Here is a 17,848-nt window from a genome sequence, read left to right on the forward strand (position 1 = left end):
TTTAAAGTGAATTTAAATACATCCAAATAACTGATGTGGCAAATCAAAAATATCATTGTGCGTAAAAAAAAATAAAAATACTAAGACTCAATATTTTTTTTAGCCAATATCTTTCTTTCCTTTATCTTCCTCGTATCCTACCACCTCCACATCTTAGCCCACCAGACCCTTCATCTTCCTTAAACCCCGCCATCCCTTCCTGCCCTTAACCATCACTTGCACCGCTTCTTTCTTCTTCTTGACCCCCCTACCCCCACCCACCCAACCTCTTTCACCTTTTGTCAAAAACCCATTTTGATCCTATATCTCCTCTTCGAACCCTCTTTCTTTTCTTCGGATTCGCCGCTTCAAACACCACTTGCCTTGCCCTCTTCTTTTTCTTCTTCGTTAAACTTTTCATCTTTTTTCTCTTTGAAATCAAATTTAAGGTCTAATATATGTATTATATTTTTTCACAAATTAAAAATTTTAGTTAACATTATAATAATTATAAGTTTTATTAATTAGTATTTTATTTTAGAGAAATTGTATAGTATGATAAAATAAATATTTTTAAAAATAATTGTTTTTTTATTATTAGAAAGTTTAATATATTAGATAAGTTATAACACTTGTATAATCATATTACAAGTTTTATTTTTTATGAGTTTCCTTAATCATGTTTATAATTATTTCAAATCATTGATATATTTTTATAATTTAATATTATTAAATTATTATATATTGTAAATTAAAAAATTTAAAGATTCGTAGAGCTTATGCTTCATGTCTCGAGGCTTATGCCTCGCATTATACTAAGTAAAATAATTTGTCTCACGCTCACGTCTTTTAAAATACCATGCTTGCTAATGATGATGTTGTATGTTGATATAGCAGCTAATGTTTATGATGATTGATAGTAGAAGTTGATGATTGTATTTTGGATAACAATTAATGGTTGAATAAAAGTTATGTCAAGTAAGGCAACGAATGACGACATTGGTTGACGACATATAATAGTGATCCTAATGTTGCTTCTTTGTTATGATTTGGGATTTTTATGGTTATTGGTGATAATTGAAAATGAGTGGTGATGACAATTGATAATAGTGATTACCAACAACAATGATTATGTCGTGGTGATTAAGAATATTATCAATCAATTTGAACCGTTATTAATCAAAATAAAAAACACTATAATTGAATACTTTAAAATTTGTTGCGAATAAGATTCCAAATTTGAAGGACAGAGCACCAAATCACTTGCACATGGCTAATGGCTTCTCTATCTTTATAATTCATCAGCAGAATAAAGAATCTGGTGCTTCGTCGTGGAATAATCATTCATTACTTGTATTTGTCCGCTTCACCAAATTGTAAAAGCATACATTCTTAATTATTTTTTTTCATTTTTATATATCATCGTCTACGTAATTTTTACAGTTTTATGTTGATTTTACTTGTGATAATAATTTGAATGTTAATATATGAATTTCACTCGTTATGAAGAATTAAATGACATAAACAACAAATAATACTTATGTATGTTTTCTGAATCATTTACTCAAAGATAAAGAAAGTACTCAAGATCTTTTCATGGTACCTTACATAACTTGGTGGTTGTTATAGGGCAAGCATAAAATTTACAGATATGCATACTTTGTTTATTTTAAATTAATTTAAATTATGAGAAATAGTACATTATATTAGTATTATAATTTTTAAATTAGACTATTAATATAATTCTCAAATGATAATTATTCACCATTATATCTCAAAGAAAATTTGATTTCTCTCTCCTCCTTTCCATGCCTGATTTACGAAAAATATATTTTTCAAATATTGAGATAAAATAGAAAAAGTTTGCGAAATAAAAAATTTCCTCTTTTAATTTCATTATTCTAACTATGAGGATTTATTTAGTAAGAAAACAAAAAATTGAAGGAATTTTTTTTTCACATAAAATTTGAACAGAATTTAGTTAAAATGATATTTTATATATGTTATGTTATTTTTATCCCCTTTAATTTTAATATATTTTAATTAAAAGATTAAATAAAAAATTATTTTATAATATAAAAAAATATTATATTTTTAAAAAATTCTGATCAACTTTCATGGCTATTTAACATTACCCAAAAATTAAATTTGAGTTAACTCTTTACTCCGTTATATTCGAGAACTAAAATAACATATTTTGTTTTATTCTGTCTGACCACTTTCAACATAAAATTAATTTTGTTGTTGTTTCCTTTTTTGTGTTTTTTTGCTAGTACATTTATAACTAAACAGTTAATATTTTATTATTTTAATTAACAAATGTAGTCGCATCTAATCATTCAAAATAAGTGTTTTTTCTTTATTTCAACATGAGGAAGCCTAATATTATATTTTTCCGTTTTTAACCTATTATATTTTTAACTAATTATTTTAAAAAAAATGTAAAACCTTCAGAAAATGTAATTTTTTTTAATTTATCAGCTTCATCATAAATAGAGGTAAAATAGCACTTACTATACCAATTTTTTTTTTAATAAGTGTATCAATTAAAAAATAAACGAGTGCTTAGGACCAAAACGAAGAATAATTAAGCTACACAAAATGATCGAGTACACATATGATCATTTTAATGTGCCATAGAATGCATTAATTCGTAGAAGGTTCAAGGTTGGCGTATAAACGATATTGTAGTTAACCTCACTAACACATGGCAAAAAGAAGTGGCATTTTTTGGTATATAATATAGTGCTAGTGTGTGTGTTCAATTGCAAGATTCTATAGCTCACAAGTTTTGACGTTGCATTGTTTAAGTTAATGGATTGCTCTTTTTTTTTAAAAAAAAAATTAAATCATGATGAGTATTTTTAATTTGTCACAAATAAATGCGAGAGAATATTTATGAAAAACTTATTGTAAGGTTGAAAACGAATATATATTTTTAAATAAGTACGAAGATATCAATTGAATGACCACCTATATAGTATCATGGCCTATACGAATAGGACCAGTTTGGCCACAAAAAAATCTTGAGAAGTAGTGTTTGGCAATATAACTTAGGCAAATATATTTGACAAAAATCTCAAGTTCCCAAATACTAAAAAAAATAATTAGCTAGCGCTTGACTATAGATTTCCAAATATTCTTGGCAAATATTATTTGAGTGAAAATTTGGGTGAAATTTCACCATGTGTTTGGCCATAAAATTTGGGAAATATATTTCACCTTTTTAGAAAAATATGATTTATACACACAAGTTTTAAAAACTATCAAAACTAACTAAAAGTTTGTATTACAAGTCAATTGAATGTTATTTACAACAATAACAAATAATGTCCATGACACTGAAGCAATTTGGTAATTTGGAGTGAGTGCAACAAGAATTATTCCATACATCGTGAAGTAGATAAAGTACATGACTTTGTTACCTAAAGCCAATTTTTATTAATTTTAATCAACAATCATATCATTATTTAATATTCACTAAATATTTCATCACTATTTTGGTGTTTACGTAAAAAATGATGTAATACAAGGCAAACAAATACTAGAGAGGGTGTTTTTGTAAAAGATAAAAGATTGGGGTAAAATTTTAATTTTTAAAATATCCCAAATAATGATATTTGGCCCAAATACTAGAAAAAACTAGTATTTGGAAATTTGGGATATTTGCCAAAAATATTTGCCAAATAATGACAAATTGTATGGACAAACATTATTTGCCAAATTTTTCCCAAATATTATTTGGAAAATTTATGGCCAAACGGACAAGTATTTAGAATTTAATTTTTTTTTAAAATTATCTAAACTTTATCTTTTATAAAAAAATACCCATTATTTATAAGTTTCAACTAATATTTATCTACCCTATCTATCTATTACTCCTTTTATCTATTTCTACTATTTGAATTCTCTTACTTTGTCATAATAATAATAATAATAATAATAATAATAATAATAATAGGAGAATGTGTCTAGCATAAAAGAGAATTTCATGAAATATGAAATACCCATGATAAGTTTGGCACAGCCGCACCGGTCGTGCTTTGATTAATTAAAAACTTTCAAATGAGAGAATTGATTATTGAAAAATGAAAAGTCATAATTCTTTGTCGGATGGGGACATCCAAAAGTCACAATGTAGTGCTATTCTGGCGGCTAACCCGCAGCCTAAAAACACACATTATTTTTGCATTATTCATCATTTATTTTTTAATTTAATTTTCACAATGCAGTAGGTATGCTTTGTTTTGGCTCAAAAAAAATAAAATAATCAAGAGAAAGTTATTACTTAAAATTTACATTTAATGCAACTAATGATTTTTTAAAATTTTTTTAGCTGCTTTTGATATTTAAAGAGAATTTTTTTAGTTTGTTGGAAATCTTCTTAGCTTTATTTTGCCTTTTCGACGCCTTCAATATTTGAAGTCAAAAGAGCACTTGGATTATATAATTATATATTTTTTTCTTTTTAAGCAAAAAAACAGTTTTTTTCTTTTTCGTGTAAAAAAAGATACTCCAATCTAATAAAAACGAACCGCACAGGACTTTAGAGGAGCAAGTTCTTTTTCGTTCCATCAGCCTACTTGAGATCTATTCCCACTGCTAAAAGGTAAACATCCTTCTTTTCAATCGCCATTTCCAGAATCTGTTCATCGAGTTGATCTGCTTTTGCGATTTTATTGATAATATTAGCTGGTGATCTATTTCGACCTTTTTGAAATGCACGTTTTTATGGAATTTTATACTATTTTGTACTGGCGATTGTCTTGATGAATCATTTATAGATACTTGTGATTAATTTAACTTTGTGATGCAGTCAATTTTTTTGATTTTCGCGAGCAATGGTGTTCTACCGTAGCGTTTCGTTGCTGTCAAAGCTCCGCTCTCGAGCGGTGAGTTGCAAAGGAAAAAATTAATTGTTGTTCATGTGATGGATTAATGATGAATATTTTTTTTTTTTTAAAAAAAATTGGATTCCTGTTATTGAAGTATGTATATTCCTGATCTAAATTCAATTCATTATTGATATATAGGTCCAACAGTCAAATGTTAGCAATTCTGTGCGCTGGCTTCAAGTCCAAACCTCTTCTGGTCTTGTAAGTTCTAATGTCTCCCTCTGCGGAAAAATTTTATAAGCTCTTTGGTTGCTTTGTGATTACATATTATTCAAAAACCAAGCTAGTTTGCATCAGTTGATTTTTAAAATAATTAATATTTTGAATGTCCAATCATTGCTTGTTGTGGAGTGACTTGATATCGGAAGGTCATAGGTGTTATTGTGTTTTTTCTACTGAAGCAGTTAACATTAATGATGTTAGAATATGAAAATTCGAGGTAGGATTTTATTTGGTGCACAGCTTCTTCAAATGTGTTTCCAAGACCAAAATGTGCCTGTGATAGGGTTGTCCTGAAGGATGGAGTAGCATGACTTCACAGGAAAAAAATCCACTTTTGTACCTTTCCAGCATAGGCAGTCTTGTTTAGTAGGACAGATGGACAGGGATCCTATCTTTTATACCAATATGCAGACTCAGTTGAATTCCCAATCAGTACAAAAGCTGCCTGATTGCAAGTTCATGAAAAGAGTTTCGAAATTGTTGATTGAGAGGGAGATGACCCACCAAGCATCATGCCAAAAGCTTATTTTCTGTCTCCCAACAGAAAATAGGCATCGCCCAGAAATCCTCTCTATGTGACCTGATTGTTTTCCGTACATAGAATCCACAAGAGTTAGATGGGGACTTTGTTATGCATTGATTGAGAATCCCAAACTTGGTTTCTATGAGTTTTCTCCCCAGCGCTTGATCCTGCATTATGAATCTCGATCTCCATAACCATTTACGAAGTAGACTATCATTTTGAATTTTGAAGTTCGTTACTGCGAAACCACCAGCTTTGTTTTTGCTACTTCATAGTTCAGAAGTTATTATTTTTTCCTTTCATTTTTATTATCTGGATTTTCTGATCATTATCTGTGTATGAAATGGCGGTTTGAGCGTCTCATAGTGTTTTAACATTAATATCCCTACATCATTAAGCACCTGGGCTCTAGCTTATATAACATCCTAAATGAAAAGATAGATTTTGCAGTGAAAACACTGCAGAGATACTATGGCGTCTGTTAAGATCTGACATCTTGTTAACAAAATGACTCCCAAGATAGTGAAATTACTGTTTTTTCTTCGGTATGGCCTTCTTGGGTCAAGTTAATCTGCCACTTGACTAGTCTTGTGTCTTGACAGTGTGTAAGCAAGTTAATTTTGAGGATGCTTTTGGTGTTTACAAGCTAAATTATATGCTTGGCCAGCTAATTTTCTTCAAACTCTTGAAGGAGATGGCACATGCTAGGTTGTAAACAGTCATAGGGCTCTCAGAGTGTAGCATTTTTTGTCTCGGATTTTCAGATGTCACCTGATATTATTGCAAATTGGCTGGTCCAGTGAAGCACAAATCTCAAGTATTACTGTGTCCTTTATTTTGTGCGACATGTTGTTCGTGTTTATTGCTATACCACAGAGAAAAATAGACAAGTGAGGATACACATTTGCATTAAAACCTAGGCTAATTGCCATTGTGTGGTTGATTACTTACCTTCTTTCTTTTCGACTTTGATTTGTTATAGCCAGCCTACAAATTTCCACATGAACCTCTCCTGCCTTTTTTTGCTATTTTGTTTTTCTACGCCAGAGGACAAATTATTTAGGCAGGCGAGTATACAAACGATGTCTAATTTTAAAGTACTTGTGAACTTGAAATGATAAATGCAAAATGTTTTACCCCTTCATTTTTTAATTATTTCTTACACTTCTTCTTAATATTCCCATATAATTCAATTAATAATTTTCTTTGATATAGGATCTGCGTTCTGAGCTGCAAGAATTGATTCCTGAACAACAGGTATATGTAGATTCATTTCTTACCGCTTTAGTTCCCTTTGATTCCAGAGCTTAAGTTTGTGTATACTGGGGCTTTACTTCACAGTTTCTACTTTTCCCCTAAACTACACGGGAGAATGTTTCAACCATAACATGTTTTTTCGCTCTTATCATGAAAATTTTCTATATAGAAAAAAAAGTTCTCATGTTTTGTATGCACTGAGAGGGGACTTCATAAAGTTGTGAGATGTGAGATCATCTATCATGTGATATATGTATAATTCTGATTCTCTAATTCTTGTGATTATTTTCCTTTTTCATTAGGATCGCCTGAAAAAGATCAAGTCAGAATATGGAAAGGTTCAATTGGGGAACATCACAGTTGATATGGTAACAGAAGGTTTAGTTAAAACATAAGTTTGGGAATATGCTGTAAATCTGGATTGACATTTTTTCAATTTGAAAGGTTCTTGGTGGAATGAGAGGAATGACAGGATTACTGTGGGAAACCTCATTACTTGACCCTGATGAGGTTACATTCTGCCTAATCTGTATCCTATAATGAATGCAAGTCAATCACAAAATCATATTAATTTCTTGATTGCTGTCACGTCATTCATTACCTTTACTATATTCTTTCAGGGAATTCGCTTCCGGGGGTTGTCTATTCCTGAATGCCAAAAGGTATTACCTGCAGCAAAGCCTGGGGGTGAGCCCTTGCCTGAAGGTCTTCTCTGGCTTCTCTTAACAGGAAAGGTGAGTGAGTTCTTGAGTGCCTAATTTACCCTATCACATAGGGAATTTGAAATAACATCCATTTGAACTGCTTCACGATGTTGCTCTAGTTTTTATTGTAATTGAGTTCGAAGTATGAATTTTTAAGGCACTTCAAAGATTCTCTATTTAACAGCTCTTAAGCCCTGAATTTGGACTGAGTTGCCCCTTCTGTACAAGTAGATTTCTTTTTCTCATCACACGAAGCTGGACCTACTCTAGTTATATAATATTGCAAGTGTGCAAAACTGAGTATGATTTGTCTAGAAAAATTGCTATAGGAGTCCTTGAGGTGGTTATTATACATGCTTAGATTTGAAGACTATACTTATCTTCTCTCTCATACTCTTGTGAAGGTGCCATCAAAAGAGCAAGTGAATTCATTGTCTCAGGAATTGCGGAGTCGGGCTACTATCCCTGGTATGTTAGTTGTCCTATTGTATTTTCTTGTTCATTTTTTATGAGTGCTGCTAGTCTATGACTTCTACAGTATAGTTAAACTCCTTAAATTTGAACCTTTTTAATTATAAATTTAGTTGCATAATATTCATTTTACTAAAAATATTCATTCATCGCACCACTTGATGCTTTTCCTTTTCTGAGGTTTTATCCGTAACTTTATTGCTGCAGATCATGTATACAAAACTATTGATGCCTTACCAGTCACAGCTCATCCAATGACCCAGTTTGCTACTGGAGTCATGGCTCTTCAGGTGAAATTTGAATTTTTTAATTCTCTGTTTCTGCTTTAAGTAATTTCCAAAATATCATGCATTCACAATGAAACGTAGATCCTTTGATTTGATTCTGACCTTTCTGATCTTCACTACGAACACTCGATCTTCACAACAGACGATTTGGGTGCTTCTCAACAAAATATAGGGTGTGAAGTTGGTTAACCTTCTGCAGTAATGTTTTATTTGATGCGCCTGGACCTATTGACTTGGTGAACTTGGAATCTGTAGCGACACTTAGTATGTACTAAATTTTTGGGTGACTTGTCGTGTAATCAAGTATAGTTTGTCCCTTCTTCCATTGATATTGTTCCACCTGTGAAAGACCGAACTAATCATACTTTCATCTCTTTTAAGTGAGTTTTGGGAGATTTAAGTAGGTGTTTTGGACATGATTTGGTTGAGATTTGAAAAATGTTGTATTTTGAGTTGAAGTTGAAAAAGGTATTGGGAGGTTGAAGTTGTGATTGGACATCAACATACAGTTGAAATTTGTGAGTGAATTTGAAAAGCCTAAAAATGTATTTTTTTTTTCAGACCTCAATTTCTATATTTCAAGTTTGAAGAGTTATTCAAAATGATCTCCAAATATTATTTCAAATATTTGAAATCATATCTATGGCTAAATGGTTCCTAAGTGCTTTGGGGTGGCCCAATGGTTTGGGCTTGGGACTTCCATGTTGAAGGTCTCAAGTTCGAAACCCCTTGCCAGGCGAAGCAAGGGGTTCACCTTCTGGGTCGAGCTCGTCACACTGGGCTTGCCTAGTGTGGGTTACCTTACGTGTGTGGTTTATGAGCTATTTCATAGAAGTGAGAGAATTACCCTTTGCGCAGCCAAAGAGCAGCTGCTGCGGGTTTCCCTTGTCAAAAAAAAAAAAAGCAAAAAAGAAAGAGATATATAGCATCATGAAGCAGCTCTGAGGGTTGAAATTCATATTCTTACTGTTTTGTGGATCTTTGAGAACCTTGGAATTAAAAGATGATAGAAGGAATCTAATCTGTATTTAGCTCAAGAAAATGGTGGGTGGTTTTGTCTGTTGCAGTCTTATTAGGTGATTTCAACCACCAATTCGCTACCTTGTTTTCTCTGTAGGTTCAAAGTGAATTTCAAAAGGCATACGAGAAAGGGATTCACAAATCAAAGTAAGCCTTGTCAAAGTCATCTCTTGAAGCTGGTTATTTGATTTCCAGGAAAACACTAACAGTGTTGTGTCATTAGGTTTTGGGAACCAACATATGAGGATTCCATGAATCTGATTGCTCAAGTACCACTTGTTGCTGCTTATGTTTATCGCAGGTCAGATAATAGTATGGTGTTTACCAGTTCTTATTTTCGTATTCTCTTTTATCCACATATATGTTGCACTTGGAAGAAGATAATTTTCTAATCTGATTTGTCTGCTTAGTAGCTTTCTGTTATTGGTTTTTAATGCTTACATGGAAATTGGTCTTTGAAACTGTGCAAACTGATCCTTTTGTTTGCACTTGTGAAGGATGTACAAGAATGGCGACACTATACCTAAGGATGAATCCCTGGATTATGGTGCAAATTTTGCTCACATGCTTGGTTTCAGTAGCTCTGAAATGCATGAACTTATGAGGCTCTATGTCACAATACACAGGTTAATTTGAGTCCTGAATTATTATAACTATTTTATGATACCCTCTTTCTGAGTATTTAACGTCTTTCCTGGCAACCATGATTTCCAGTCGCATGCATTTTATAACCAGTTGGCATTGATTTTGTTGTGTTGCAGTGATCATGAAGGTGGTAATGTCAGTGCTCACACTGGTCACTTGGTGCGTACTTTACCTCACTCTGTGGTTTATGGATAAACTAAGTGTTTACTAGTGGTCTTAACTCTCAACATAGAGGTCTTTGTCAAGTGGGAATATGCATTTCCAATAGCTGAAGCCTTGTTTTTGTCCATGTTTTTTCATAAGTCAACATTCTACGGTCAGGTTTTTCAGTAGCACTAATTGTACTTTAATTCAGGTTGCTAGTGCTTTGTCGGATCCTTACCTCTCCTTTGCTGCTGCTTTGAATGGTTTAGCCGGACCACTTCATGGTTTAGCCAATCAGGTGCTTTGTCTGCTTTACAGTTGTTGTTTCTTCTGTACTGCTTTGATTGCACACTAGGTATTTCCCTTGCTGTAATTTCTATTGTCATCTGTGTATTAATATTCATCCCCGTTGCCCAAGGCTCAAATAAATGGAGAGGTGAGAATCTGAAACGAAATGATGTGCGATTTAAGTTGGAAAAAGATATGTGAAATTTCAATGAGCCTGGAAGTCAAAACTTTTAGTTACTAAGATAAACAAGCTCTATTCTCTAACTAATATTCTTCACAATTAACATGCCATTGTTGGTGCTGCACCATATGCCTCAATTAACAATTTTTCATCTACAATATGAATAAAAAACCAAAACGGTATCTATAATTTGATGGAAAATTTCTGCTTATTTGCCAGCTGTTTAGTAAATTTATTTACTCGTCCAAATAAATCCATTCATTTATCATATGGTCCAATAATTTAAGTAATCTTTCCTCCCTCATTTAAAGATTATGTTTGTTTCTGTTACCTATGTTACACAATGACAAATGTTTCATCAGTCCAGATGGTATGTCTTTTTGTCTGCTTCTATCAAATTCAGAAATTTCCAGCAAACAGCAGTTGATTAGATATAGTTTTAGTGTATTATTAATTATATATTCATGCTGTATCTGCTGAATGATTTAAGTTTACCCAGCTGCCACTTTCTGCTTTGCCATCAGGAAGTTTTGCTATGGATAAAATCTGTTGTAGAAGAATGTGGGGAGAACATTTCCAAAGAGCAGTTGAAAGACTACGTTTGGAAAACATTGAACAGTGGCAAGGTAGTACTTACGTTCTCTGCTATTTCTATGTGACTCTGCTAATTTTATTTTTCAACCAATTGGAGCTCACTTTAGATGAAAAGTTTGACTTGCCATCACATGTTACTAAGGTTGAAAGAGTTCATTCTCCGTCAACGTCATTTTTATATTTCATACAGTCTTCAAAATTTCAAATGATTATCACATTCTATTTGTCTCGCCGGCTGCTCTTCTCATCAGGGTTACTGAACTTTACTCCTCAAATGATATTTGGTACTTGACTTTGTCTCAAACAAAACCTTGTTTTTAAGCTTTTATTCTTCATATCTTAATGTTGAGTATTGAGTCTTTTAAAAAGTTATTCTCTCTCTCTCTCTTGCTATATATGTGTGTGTTTGCGTTGTATGTATATATATTACACGTGTATGTATGTATATATGTTCAGCGTAGTGTCTTTCTCCGCCTCTGTTTGTTTGTCTCTCTCTCTCCCCCTCTTTCTGGGAGTTTAGATGTTGGTTGAGTAGATGATAGAGAACTTTATAGTCACGATCCCATATTGCCGAGCTTGAAATGCTGTCATTCTCAAATTGCAGGTTGTCCCTGGTTTTGGACATGGAGTTCTGCGAAAGACTGATCCAAGATATACATGCCAGAGAGAGTTCGCTATGAAGCATTTGCCCAAAGATCCACTGTTTCAACTGGTGAGTTCTTAGAAGCCTGAAGCTGTACATTGATGATACTCCTTGATTCAATGTGTTTGATCTTGGCTTTTCGTTCTTGCAGGTTTCAAAACTCTACGAAGTTGTTCCTCCTGTTCTTACAGAACTTGGCAAAGTAAATCTTTCATTTACATTGTTACTGATATTGCTTTAGCCTGTAATAGCAGTTTAGCATGATTGTTTGTACGTCTTTTTTTTTCTCATTTGGAGGAAGGGGTCGGTATTCAAGTTTTACTTAAAATATGGATTAAGATTTTGGAAGAGCTTAAGTGCATCTTTCAGGTTGTCAGGTAATTATCTCTTTTTACGCATGTCTGTCGGTTGAAAATGGGATTGTGTGAGGCATTGGTACCTTATCAATTGTATGTAAGATTTTCCCCTAATCTCAGTAGTCATTCTGATTCTCTCAGAATCATTATATGATCTCTCAGATTTTTCCTCAGCCTTCTTATTTCATATGGAACTTCCATGAACTCTAATTATGCTTTGTTTTCTGATCATCCCATAAGAGGTTGTCTTCTTTTGTTGATGCTCATTCTGAGCTGCTATACATTTGGCATATCATGTCTCTGTAGGCAGAATGCTTTTGTTCATTGACTGGGGAATTTTTTGCAGGTTAAAAACCCTTGGCCAAATGTTGATGCCCATAGTGGTGTGTTGTTGAACTATTATGGTTTAACTGAAGCAAGGTATGACAGATTCATATTGCTCATAGAATTGACTATGAGAATGGATAAAAAAAACTGATTTCTTCCTTGGATCTTTTCTCGTACAGATATTATACTGTCCTCTTTGGCGTATCAAGAGCTCTTGGCATTTGTTCTCAGGTACTTTCCACTCTGGTTATTTTTTAGTGGTGCTTTCTCTAGTCTTTCTGTCTACTAATACTTCCATCTTTACAGCTAATTTGGGACCGAGCTCTTGGATTGCCGCTAGAGAGGCCAAAGAGTGTCACCATGGAGTGGCTTGAGAAGCAGTGCAAGAAAGCTTGAATTGTTTGAAATCTCGGCGAGCATAAAACACAATGTATAATCTTTATGAATAATTGCTTGGCAAAGCACTCCTTTATTGGGGACAAGATAGGTCGTAGCATGGTTAACGACTTCAGTTCAAACTTCACTGAATTTGTGTGAATTGTATGGTTTCTCGAGCCTTGTCCCTGAATTTTGAACTTAGTGTAGTGGATTCATTTTTCTTCATTCCGAATTCCTCACACGCTGATCCAGCATGTAAAAATAATAGGTCAATGCTATTAATCGCATTCTTGGTTGCCATTAGACTTGTGATGAGTTCCTTTTGCTTGAAACTTAGTAATCCGTTGATTCCCGCAATAAACTACAATTGTGTAGTTTCTTAAATTTGCTAGTTCTTACAGTCGCATGTTTGCAATTCCAATACCTGATGATATTATGAACTGCATCTGCTATGGCTAGCTAGGCGTATTTCTTCCTATTCCTTTGTGTGCCACCTTCAACTTTTTGTTTCTTTTGCAAATTTATACCTCAATTACTCAGTATTCTCTTTACCTATCTAAATTACCACTATTTATTATGTGTTTATGCTTAAAACAAACTAGATAAATTATTGATGGTATGTTTACCTATCTAAAGTATCACTATAACCTTTTCCATATCCACTCAAAAATGGCCGTAATCTAATTTAGGTATTGCTAATCCAATGCCATCACTTTATGAGTCTTTTAAAAAACATATCGTGTTGAAATCTTCAGGATAAGTAGTGAATAAATTGACGTGCAAGTTAGTAGTAGTTTTTTTAGTCATATTTTCCTAAATAAAATAATTCAGTGTCATTTTCTTTTTCTTGGAGAGAACTAACTATCAACTTGTTTTAATATTTTGCGTGGACCAGATGTTCTCTTCTTTTTCCCTTTCCCAATAAAGTACGTCCCTGAAATTTCTTGGTGAAGCCCAGGAGTTCTATGAAATTACTCCAAATAAAGAATTGTCAATGCATTCACATCTAATTGACTCAGAAAGACTCAAAAAGCCATGGTTGAATCACCACAAAAGTGACAAATTTAATTTGTACTATATTTTTTCTATCTCAATTCATGTGATTCTTTTAATTCAAAAAGAAATAAATAAATTTTATATTTATAAAAAAATTAATATTAAATTCTCATATCATTTGTAATTATACAAATGTGAATGAACAGTTTAGCATAAGATTCAAGTTTTATTTTTCTAGAAAACTCAGTGTGTATTAAAATAGTATCACAAAAATTATGATAAAAATACTATCGTACTATTTCACTAAAAGAGTTAATTATAAATGACAAACGGCATTGACTTCAACAAACACAAAATAATAATTGATAGAATGACTCATCTAGTCGAGTGATTATGTTTTGATTATTGGAGATGTGGGCCCTGATTTTGGTTTGGCTGGACATAAAGATTGGTTGGTACGATAGAAATTGGATTTAATTTTGGTTTAATACATAGCTAGCTATTTTAATTTAATAAAAATTACATACGTACGCAATTTAAAATATCATAATTTTTAAAAGTTTTTATCATTTTAAAGAATTATAAAAAATTCCTCTCAAATACATCCCTCATAAAGTAATGTATCATTTGCAATGTATTCGAGAACATTGAAAAAATCAGAATTTTTCTATTTTGGAAAACTTACGGAATAGAATGTAATTAACCCTTAAATGTATAAAATTTCTCTAAGTTATATTAAAATTTATCAACATATTTCATTTAGATTCGAACTTATATTCTAATTGAATCCCTATTCTTAAATAAATTGATTCAATTATATATTTTCTATTTAAAATTTAGTAAAAATTTCTGCACTTGTTTTTTCTGTCTATTTAGTAATTAAGTTAATGATATAAAATATATCATCTCTTAAATATGCGCATTAACACATGATGTTTTGCGGCTTATCGACACAAATGTTGAATTATCTAATAGATAAAAAAAAACATATGCAAAAAAAGAGAGAGAGGAAATTGAACATAAAATGTCTAATTGGAACATTTTATTAGATACTAAGATGTTCCATTACACCATATTTAGTTTGAATACCTAAATAAAATATTGTGACAAGTTTAAAAGATTGACTGCATAATAAACCTTCAGGTTTTAATATCTTGCATTTTTTTTTTTGAATGGAAATGTAGAGAGAGACGATGTGTAATACTATATTTATCGAAAATCAATAAAAAATGAGATAGAATAAAGATATATTCCACTTTAATCAAAGATTTAAGTTTAAACTCTTGATACAAAGATAAATTATGTTAAAAAATATTTTTTAAAATAAATCTGAATCAGTTGAGACCTCGATAAAAATATGGAATAAAGTATGGGAAGAAAAACAAATATGCCCACTTGAATTATTATTGTACAAATATGTCGGACCAAAGGACCTCTCTATGTCTCTGATTAATAAATAACCGCGTTGATGTTTTCCTTTTTTTTTTTTTTCTTAACACAGTATCTGTTGGGCAGCTCTTATCTTGTGAGTGAAGATCACCCTACCACTGTCTCTCTCTTTTCATGTGTCACTGTCTTTCTTCTGCTTTGTAGTAACACTTCCAACACTCACCACAGAAACTAATTTACTACTGTATAAACATTATTTGTCTTCTATTGGTGCGGAGTTACAAGAATTTCATTTCTCGGTATCATGATAAGTCACTTTTCTCTTCACTCTGCTTAAAATCCGGCAAAATTTTCATCTTCTTGAAACACCCTTTTCAAGAAAGTGCTCTGTTCTTTGTCCTGTTTGATTAACTGTTCAAGAAAGTAAGAATAATGAAGTTTCGGAATAAAGTTAGTGATTCTTTTTTTTTTTTGTTTTGATCACGAAAAAAGTTGTCTTTTTATGATATTCAAGAAGTTAGTTAAGGGTTTTGAGAATTTCTTGAAGTTTCGGAATTTTGTTGTTTGGGGTTCTTGAATTGGTTTTTCTTTTCTTGCTATGCTGGTTTCTTGGAAATTTGGGTTTGTCTTGATATAGTTAACGAGAAAGGAGGATTATGGAGTTGCTGTGGTTTATCAAGAAACAGCAGTGAAGTGTAGGACTGTACGTGAGGTATTTTGGTATGTTTACTGGTTTTCCTTTTCTTCTGAAATTTGATTTTTCACTTGTTTCTTGAATGCCAAAATATGTAATCAAGTAGGTGCCTTTGTTCTCATTCTCATTGTTTTCAGTAATGGTTAAGGGGTTTCTATGTTATGGATGGGGTCACTATCTTTTTGTTATGTAGGGTGGTTGCTGCTCAGCACAGTCTTTTCAATATCTTTTTGACAGGTAAAGTTAAGAGGAAGTTGCAATTGAGCTTTGAGGGCTCAAAGTAAAATGGCTTACCAGAGGAAGGGATCTGATCTGCAGCCGCAGAGGCGTATTCTGCGGACGCAGACTGCTGGTAATTTAGGGGAGTCAATGATGGACAGTGAAGTAGTACCATCATCTCTAAGTGAAATTGCACCCATTCTTCGTGTTGCCAATGAGGTCGAGCCCAGCAATCCCAGGGTAGCTTATCTATGTAAGTGATACCTGCCAACTTTTGGTGCTGAAGAACATGAACTTAGATTTTTGCTCATATTTATTTATCAAGTATATTTGTCAAAATTTTGCTCCTAAAATATGTTAGAATTTGGCATGTAGTTTGAAATGTATGTATGGCCAAGCAGACTACAGAAACTTGAGTCAATGGAGGTGCTCTGTATTGTGTTTTTACAAATTTATGCTGTCTTTTCACTCTGCTCCTTTTGTGAGCAACTGTGAGAGATGTGGTAGTGGTGACAAGTTGGTTGAACAACTTAATTTTATATATTAAGATGAAGTTGTTCTCATAGGCTTAAAAAGGAAGTCAGGAACATTTTGCCTATACTATAATATAATTGAAGCTAAATATCATGATAAATACTGGATTACTCCATTTCCTGGCTGCATGATCAATTGATGGTCAAGCTAATAGTTAGTTATCTTCTTTCTTCAATCAACATAACGCTTCTGCTCAGTAATTAGCATCTTTAGGATGCCTTTACCCTCCAATGCAACCAAAGATCCTCTTTCCTTTGCTTTTAGTAGTGGTGAAGGAAATGATACCCTGCATATTGTGCAACTACCTGATGCAGTTTGTCTCCTGCAATCAAATCAGGTCGATTCTATGCCTTTGAAAAAGCTCACAGGTTAGATCCAACATCAAGTGGACGTGGAGTTCGCCAGTTCAAAACTTCCCTTCTTCAACGGTTAGAAAAGGTAAACTGTTTTATACCACCACTATTGATATGCTTGCCATGGTATATGTTTATTCAAATTAATATCTTTTGTCTGCCGGTATTACTCAATCATATTGGTGTGATTTAGATTTCTGTGAAGATTTATTCTTATACTATATGGAGGGAAAAAGTGGAGAGATAGCAGTCTTCAAATGCAAAGTCAGTAGCACATAAGCATATTAGTAGAACCATATGTGAACACAAAATGGAGCAATCTTCCTTGGCTTTTCCAGATGATCAAGAAAACCTTATTCCATGTGTGGTATATAATGTAGTCACGTTCAATAGGTACAACACATTTAACAGAAGTTATAGTTGAAGGAATAGGTAGATTAAAAGAAGATTGAGAAGGGGTGACAGTGAGGAAGAAGAGATATTGAAAGCCATGAGAAGCTGCAAGTGTTTAGCCTAAGGTTACTCGCGACAAATATTTAATCTAGAAACTGTCTACATAGTTGATTCAGTGGGGTGATCATTGGACATCTGCTCATGCTATCATCCAAACTTCAGTCTTAAACATGAACAATTGGGTTGTCCACTAAAATCTTTGATCCAGTATTTTTGGGGTTTATTTGGCTTCAGTCTTACCCAGTTGGTACCCTATTTTTTCTGTGCTTCCATCACTTTTAGGGGTTCTAAAATAT

General features: G+C 32.7%; 2 protein-coding genes across 5 annotated transcripts in view; both read left to right on the forward strand.

Annotated features, from left to right (window-relative positions):
* The first annotated feature begins 4,291 nt into the window (after window positions 1-4,291).
* LOC101249011 (citrate synthase, mitochondrial) lies at window positions 4,292-13,217 on the forward strand. The gene is made up of 20 exons (XM_004229294.5): window positions 4,292-4,588; window positions 4,796-4,871; window positions 5,013-5,075; window positions 6,835-6,876; window positions 7,179-7,244; window positions 7,321-7,386; window positions 7,497-7,610; window positions 7,985-8,048; window positions 8,259-8,341; window positions 9,456-9,505; window positions 9,582-9,659; window positions 9,856-9,984; window positions 10,120-10,162; window positions 10,359-10,445; window positions 11,141-11,242; window positions 11,815-11,922; window positions 12,005-12,055; window positions 12,556-12,629; window positions 12,716-12,767; window positions 12,843-13,217. Exons 2-20 carry the CDS (start codon window positions 4,821-4,823, stop codon window positions 12,930-12,932), a joined length of 1,413 nt encoding a protein of 470 aa, XP_004229342.2. The 5' UTR covers window positions 4,292-4,588; window positions 4,796-4,820; the 3' UTR covers window positions 12,933-13,217.
* A 2,132-nt stretch (window positions 13,218-15,349) lies between these two features.
* LOC101254331 (callose synthase 2) overlaps window positions 15,350-17,848 on the forward strand; it is a 30,743-nt gene continuing 28,244 nt past the window's right edge. Inside the window, exons 1-3 of one of the 4 annotated variants that reach the window (XM_026031249.2) lie at window positions 15,350-16,019; window positions 16,231-16,465; window positions 17,084-17,184. In XM_026031249.2, the coding sequence (XP_025887034.2) occupies window positions 16,279-16,465; window positions 17,084-17,184 (288 nt within the window). In that variant the 5' untranslated portion in view covers window positions 15,350-16,019; window positions 16,231-16,278. Of the gene's footprint in view, window positions 16,020-16,186; window positions 16,466-17,083; window positions 17,185-17,848 lie in introns of all 4 variants that reach the window. The other 3 variants (XM_069291663.1, XM_069291664.1, XM_069291669.1) reach the window with 3 other exon arrangements.

Source organism: Solanum lycopersicum, chromosome 1, assembly GCF_036512215.1.
Source record: "Solanum lycopersicum chromosome 1, SLM_r2.1".
Taxonomy (NCBI): Eukaryota; Viridiplantae; Streptophyta; class Magnoliopsida; order Solanales; family Solanaceae; genus Solanum; species Solanum lycopersicum.